This window comes from Pteropus vampyrus, unplaced genomic scaffold, assembly GCF_000151845.1.
Source record: "Pteropus vampyrus isolate Shadow unplaced genomic scaffold, Pvam_2.0 Scaffold98, whole genome shotgun sequence".
In the NCBI taxonomy this organism is placed as follows: Eukaryota; Metazoa; Chordata; class Mammalia; order Chiroptera; family Pteropodidae; genus Pteropus; species Pteropus vampyrus.
The window spans coordinates 3,963,602-3,971,504 of record NW_011888879.1 but is presented as its reverse complement, the minus strand read 5'-3'; the positions used below and the strand labels follow the sequence as shown (position 1 = coordinate 3,971,504).

General features: G+C 35.8%; 1 protein-coding gene across 1 annotated transcript in view; it reads left to right on the top strand.

Moving 5' to 3' along the window:
- Positions 1-7,903, top strand: part of HMCN1 (hemicentin 1) — a 408,502-nt gene that overhangs the window by 390,804 nt on the left and 9,795 nt on the right. Inside the window, exons 99-100 of the mRNA XM_023533191.1 lie at positions 1,426-1,554; positions 3,754-4,104. Coding sequence (XP_023388959.1) covers positions 1,426-1,554; positions 3,754-4,104 — 480 coding nt within the window. The remainder of the gene's footprint in view (positions 1-1,425; positions 1,555-3,753; positions 4,105-7,903) is intronic.

The window sequence follows — 7,903 nt, the reverse complement described above, 5'->3', positions numbered from 1 at the left end:
ATAGCTGGCAGAACTGTAAGCTGCGTGATTTACACCAATGAAACAAATAGTATTCCTGCTCTCGTGTACTTACAATCTACTGGGATAGATTGGCAAACTCTTCTTCCTTCACCGAAAGAAAAAAAACAAACTATAATACAAGGCAGAATAAAACATCATAAAAGAGGTACAAATAAATTGTATGAGAGTACTCAAAAGAGTAACCAGATGTCACAGGAGTGACTATCAGAAGTGGCACGGAGGTGATCACATTTAAATATAGCCTTGACTGGAATGTTGCGGAGGTGGTAGAAAAAGGAAAAACAAGCCCCGTTCCGGGAGAAAAGAGCCGGACTGGGAGATGACATGCTAAAATTCATCCTTCCTTCTTGGCAGCTGTCTGTCCTTGAACAGATAGTCCTAAGATGACACGGAAATTTGAGTTTAAGTTTCCCCTTTTTTAAAATGGGACGTCTTAAAAATTTCTGAAATATTTATTAATAAAATTACAATATGTCTTGGATTTATTTCAAAATAATATGAGTAGAGGGAGTGTATAAATATAAATGAAAGAAAATTGACCAGTCGTTCATACTTGTTGAAGTGTACGGAAGTTTAGTATACTACTTAAAAACACACAACTGGGCAAGGGGAGTTGGACTATCAGATTTCAAAGACTCTTTTCAGTTCTGTGGATAAAGGTAAATATATTTTTTAACACCTAAGAATAGTAGCCAACTCAGAGCATCATATGCAGTTGTGTGTAATTATAAATATTTTTAAGAGTATTGACTCTGTAATTATGTATAAGATGAATTAGAAATGAGATGAGCTGAAAGACAAGACTGCTTAAGAAGGACAGCAAAAATATAGCTAAGTGGAAATGGAAAATGGGGATATGTGGGTTTGACTGACGGAAGTAGAATTCCCAACGTTGGAAACTGAGAGAATAAGTTCATGATAACATTTGCATCCTGGTTAACTGGGGAGAAAGAATGTTGTTACCATAAGTAAGGGAGTAATGGTAAGACATTGGAGACATGCTGAGTTTGAAGTACTGATAAAACACGGAGATGGAGATGGCCAGCCAGAGCTAGAAATATGGCACTGGAGAGAAGAAGCAGTGCATTACTGTTGCTTTAAATCTACATCAACGAGCTTACTAGATTCACTAGTGTAAATAAGCTGGCCAAAGGAGGAGGGAGTATAGAGAAGGGAAAACAAACAGCTGAGAATAAAACCCTTTCCCTAGAAAGGAACAAGAGGAGGAACAGTAGCTAGTTAGGAAGTGGCAGAGCTGGGTCTTGAAACCAGGTTTTCTGACTCCATGTCTCAACCACATGGTAAGAAATGCAACCTTTGGCAATTCTAGAAAGAATATTCACTTTAAATATTAGGTTTTGCAAGAGGGGATGTTATTACTTTTTATTGCCTTCATGTCTGTAGATATCGATGAATGTAAAGATGGGACCCATCAGTGCAGATATAACCAGATATGTGAGAATACAAGAGGCAGCTATCGCTGTGTATGTCCACGAGGTTATCGGTCTCAAGGAGTGGGAAGACCCTGTATGGGTAAGTTAGCAGGAACTCTCCTTGAGTAATAAAGCTACTCATATAGTTACCTAGTCTTGCCACTCACTATCCTCAAATGCTTTCTTGCTGCGATTGGATTCATAAGTAATTCATAACAATTTGAATTACAGTTGACCCTTGAACAACAATGGGTTTGAATGTGTGGGTCCACTTATATGTGGATTTTTTTCAATAAGTATACAGTCAGCCCTCCGTATCCCTGGGTTTTTGCATCTACGGATTCAACCAACCACTGATCAAAAACAGTATTTGCATTCAGCAGCTGGGAATTTGTGGATGTGGAAGACCGAGTTTATGCACTATCTTATGCTGTTCTATATAAGGGACTTGAGCATCCATGGATTTTGGTATCTGCTATGGTCCTAGAACCAATTTCCTTGCAGTTACTAAAGGATGACTGAGTATCAAGGGAGTCAAAAGTTATACACAGATTTTCTTACTGCATGGGGGCTTGGCATCCCTAACCCCCACGCTGTTCAAGGGTCAACTGTACTTCATATTGAGTTCAATTTATACTACCATTTCAAGTGGTAATCTCTGTGGAGTGCTTACTATATACTGTGCATATCACAGTGAGGTTCTGACATAATTGCCATGACAGCTTAATTGTGAATATTATCTCATTGATAATCGCTGTATGCACATGACATAAATGTTCGCATGGGTACATTTAATTTGAATATGAAGTATAGTTGTATGCAATATGGAGGTTTAGGTATGAGGAATTAAAAGGTGAACACACAATTTAAGCAAATCAATAATTATTACATTATTTACCATATATTTAATACTTACTACATGCCATTCCTTAAGCTAAGAATATTTCATTTAAGTCTACCAATTGCCTATTTGTTTCCACCTTAGTTATAACTGAATTTAAAGTAAGGCAGATAACAGATAATAGAAAATATCTGTAAGAAGGTAACCATATACTTTTTATTAAATTAAGAAACTGACCTCTATTCCTCTTCAGAATTTTTAAGTGCAGCAAAAAATTGTGTAGATTTTTGAATACTGGCTTCTGATTTGTGTGCTATGCTTTTAAAATCGATTACCTTGATTATCTACTTAACAATTATTTATAGCAAATTCTCCCGCAAAGACTTAGTTCGGTCTTTATGCAGTACCTAGCATAGTACTTTGCACATAGCAAATGTTCAAAGTAATACTCTTTTATAAATAAATACTTTTTAATAACAGAAATGCATATCATTTTAGTGTTTTATTTAACATCTCCATCAGTCATAACAGTGACCTAGCAGACTGAAACGTGTTTATTGGTTTACTAATTTAACGAGAAGTTGAATGTCAGGGACTGGACTGGGCAGTAAATCAATGAAGAAGGTAGGGCCATTGCCTTAAAGAGATTTAAAATGTTCATTTTAACTTTTGCCTATTAAAATAATTTTTATAGCAAAATTTACTTCTTTTATTTTACTTATTTATGTTTCTTTCATGCCACTATGATAATGAATTAAAGAATTTGGTTTTGATCTCTGATTTTCATACCCTTTTCCTATTTACAGGAAAAGTTGCAAGTATATACTCTGTGTTAACCTAGAAATAGAAAGAAAAATAACTTCTTTTAATTTTATAGACTTTATGAGTTTATACCTTAGTAAGAAATTACTTTGTTTTTATTTCTTTTTTAATTTTTATAAAAAATAGAATTGGTTTGATTAATTAATAATTATTGATTCAAAAGAGACAAAAGAAAATAAAAATGTTTGTAGTCATACCAGTATTCCTGCATCTGAAACTTATAAATGTATAAAAGATGAGAGGCGCTAGTGGTCAATATTATAATTAAATACAAACTAGTGATGTGATTGTGTTCCTAGCACCTCCACCAACAGAATTAAGATCTGTATTAGCTCTGAACTCCAGTTTTTCTGAATTCAAGATCACATTTTCCCATATGATCCTTTTTGTTTTCTACTGTACATGTGAAGCAATCTTTAGGGAGAATCATAGAATCTTCCTACACGTTCAGAACTGAACGATTAATGCTTTCTCAAAAGTTCACAACAGTTAAGAAATTACCATATTCCTGGCTTTAAAAGATAACGTAATGTCTTCAGTTTGTTTCACAGACTGATTCTTTATTCCTGTGTTTTGTGTGTATATGTGTATGTGTGTTTTTTTTTCTCTTTTTTATGTATCATGGCACACGAGCAGACATTAATGAGTGTGAACAAATGCCCAAGCCTTGTGCATATCAGTGCTTCAACACCCCCGGCAGCTTCAAGTGTATCTGTCCACCAAGACAACATTTATTAGGGGACGGGAAATCTTGCGCTGGATTGGAGAGGCTGCCAAATTATGGCACTCAGTACAATAGCTATAACCTTGCATGGTTCTCCCCCGTGAGAAACAACTATCAACCTCAACAGCATTACAGACAGTACTCACATCTCTACAGCTCCTACTCAGAGTATAGAAACAGCAGAGCATCTCTCTCCAGGACTAGAAGGACTATTAGGAAAACTTGCCCTGAAGGCTCTGAGGCAAGCCATGACACGTGTGTAGGTAAATGTCAGCCATATTACATTTCCTTTCTGTGGGCTCACTTATGGACCAGTCTGAGCATTTGTACAGCACCTGTAACAGTTTGGGTGCAGTGAGCTACATTCGTTCTCGAACCTGGGATGACTGAGTTTCAAGAAATTTACTCTAACACCTGAAACTATTACAAATTTTATTCGAATAAATGATGTATTTACATGTGTGCATTCTAATAATTTATTATCAATTTATTTTGTGTTTTTGGTCACCCTGAAAGTGTTACTAAATTTAATGATATATAGAAATAAATTTCAGTGGCATCTGGAATTTTTTTTTTTTTTAAAAAGAGGTGTATATCGTCACATAATATACCATAATTATGGCTACATCCAATTGATGCCAAAGCAATGGGTTAAAAGTGAAGCTTTCAGCTATTCAGTCGACTGCTTTTCTCCATGACAACCAACACTGTGCTGACTGTTGTCTCATACTCCCCATAAAATGTTTTAGTTCGACTATTTTGTATATAGGTATGTCACTGAAAAGATCATTTGAGACAGGACAAAATTAAGTTGCTTCCGTCACTCTAAAATATGTGCTTTTCAGTATCTTTATCTAAACTCACAAGTCTTTCATGAAATTTATTTGCAAAAGTGGAGTGTAATTTCCGACTTAAGAAGTGAGACCTTGTTTTCTGTTAAGTTGCCAACATTACCATCTGTCATTCGTTTAATTCAGTTTGCTGTGAGTATTCACAGTTTGCATATCATCGAGCTATGCACCAAGAGAAATTAGCAAACAGGAATTAGCCCCACTATTTGTTAGATAAAAAAGAAAGCAATGATAAGTGGGAAGAGAGAGGCAGAAAGAGAGGGAAGAAAGAAATTCTGTTTAAATTTAAGAGACCCCTATGCCGATCTCATTTTCTTGCATTTTTCTTATGTTCTGCACTTTGTTTATTCTCTCCTCAGTATGCTTTCTATTAAATATTTCTTTTAAACATTTTTAAAATTTCTTCTGCTGAGTTCAATTTTTGTCACTTCTTTTTTTTTTTTTTTTAATACCTATTCCAAGCCTGTTCCTGTATAATTATCTTCTCAGACATGCTTTCTTAATCACTTTTGGAGTAGACCAGCTTCTTATATCACCTCTGCTCAACTGGACCCTCAAACCCTCTGGGTACTTAAATTTTAACCTTTTTTCATTAAGTTTATATTTTACCAAGACTTTTCCTTCTAAATGTCCTGATGTACCTGAAGCTTAAAATGATGGATGTAAAGTCTTCTTCCTGTGTCAGCTTCCTAGAACTGTGGACAGTACTAGTTTCTTCTACTTCTTAAACTTCAAACATTAATGCATACATTAACAACTCTACATTTTGTCCCATAGGGCAGGGATCCCCAAGCCCCGGATCATAGACTGTTACTGGTCAGTGGCTTGTTAGGAACCGGGCCACACAGCAGGAGGTGAGCAGCAGGCAAGGGAGTGGAGCTTCATCTGTATTTGTAGCTGCTCCCCAGAGCTAGCATCACCGCCTCAGCTCCACCTCAGATCATCGGGCATTAGAGTCTCATAGAAGCACTGGTCCCTGGTGCCAGAAACGTTGGGGACTGCTGTCATATGGTCAAACACTACTTAATTGCTAAACCTGTGAATTCCTGTCCTTGCTAGTATGTCAAATACCACTCTAAACCTGCTCTAAGCCATTCTGACTGTTGTTAATGTTTCGTGCACACAATTTTGACCTGACTCTTTGGTAGTTAAAATTTTTTATTTTTCTTTGACAAAATTAGTATCTGACATTTTGTCTTTCAAAGTTTCTTTCAAATAGTCACACCGAAGGATTCTCACACCCTATTATCATCTCACTCTTCGCCTTCATTTTAGACAAGCTCTTTTCTTCTCTTCCTTTATTCTCCTGCCCCCAAATCATCGTTTATGCTATGATAAATGAATTAAACTACACCCCCACACACACCATACATCATCTTGCTGACTTCTTCTCAATCATCTGAAGGCCCAAGTCATTTTAAGAAAGTGTTTCTGATTAATAACCTAATTTTCTATTTCTTTTATCACTACCTATGCCCTGTAATTTCGTCATGGTAGCATCTTATCAGTGTTTTCTGTGTCTTCGTGTTGATATTACACCAATTTTATGTTTACAGGAGTTCTCTTCCCCAAACCTCCACTGTTTGAGGCAGCTACTGTTTCAGAGTGAGGACCAATCTTAGAGAATCTAAATTAAACTTCCATAACTAGTCCATTACTAGATAGTTAAGTTTTCTTTGGAGGCAATTAATAGGCTTGGACATTTAGAAATATTTCTTAAAATATGGTGAGTATTCATAGTGTTGGCACTGAAAGAAATTTACACCAAGATTGTAGACAGCTTTGGAATTATATAACGAGCAAACTTGCAATAAACACCAAATGCCTTTAATTAGCCATCTGAGATAACTTACAAAAGATTCAAATTAACACTATGGAATCTTGTTAGACGAGCTAAAATTTAGCTTTTTAAGGATTTGATTTCAAAGCTTCACAGGAAAAATGAAGACTGCAGTGTTTCTGCATGGAGGAATTACACTTTGGGCCACTTTAGAATTCATATTTTGGGAAGTGCAATGTTGACTACTCGAAGTTCAACATCCTTTACATTTCTGTTGTTATTCTAGGTTAAAGGAGATTACAAAGGGAGAAAGTGAAAATAACTCACCTAAGTTTTGGAATGAATGCTTTCATTAACTAAAAAGAGCAAAGACATTGAGAAATATTTGATGAATAAATATCATTAGCAGAATTTGAATCATTGCAATATTTTCTGAGCATGTGCAAAATATGCAAAATGAACAGATTCTTTTGCTCTGAGACATCTCCCAGTTTTCACTTTGTCTTCTCTTCGCTTCCACCAGAGCCCTCCGACTCCCGTTCCTGTCCTATTCTCCTCTCCATTCTTCCTCTGGTTGGTGTGTGCTCGGAGAATGAGCAAATTTTAATATCAGTCAAAGCAAAACACAGTTGGGATAAGAAATCTGAGGCCTCCCGCATCACATCTCTTATCCTGAAAGCAAATACCAGTTAATTTTTAATTATCATCTATTCTGTCTCCTTTTCATTGCTCTTTTCTCGGCTTTGTTTCATAATAGCAAATAGATACCTCTTTATAGTTTAGAACATGCTTCCACATATATTACTGTATATGAACCTTCCAAAAACCTGTAAAGTAGGAAGGTTGTATCAGTGACTTCTTTCAGCAGTAGAATCAGCTGAGATCTTGAGAAGTGGCCTGCCCAAGGTAACACAGCAACTATATATGTAGTTGTCGTTAATACTTTACAGTTATGTGAGTTCAATGAATATCCCTATCACAAAAATACAAACACTTCACTTGCTAATATCTGTGTATGGGAAACTGCATGGGTGTTAGGGGCTGGTGCAGGGCGAGAGAGAGAGAGAAGTAGCTAAAGTTAAAAACTAACATTCCTTTTTCCAGTTAATCTCAATAAAAATGTCATCTTTTTGGTAAATTCTACTATTCTGTCAACAGTTTAGTACCTTGGTGGATTAGGATCTTGAACAAATCTGTTTTGTCTGTCATTTTAGTCTTACCTAATACAAAAATAGGCTATTTTGGGGTTTCGGCTTATAAATGTTTATACACAGAAGAGATGTTCACATATTGTAAATTAGCGTAGTTAATATTGGACTCCATTAAAAACAGACCCTGATATAAAACAGCTCTGAGCATATTTAAACATATGAGTGTTAAATCACCAAGAAGTTTTTCTGTAGTATATCAACAGTTTGTTTACAGTTGGTT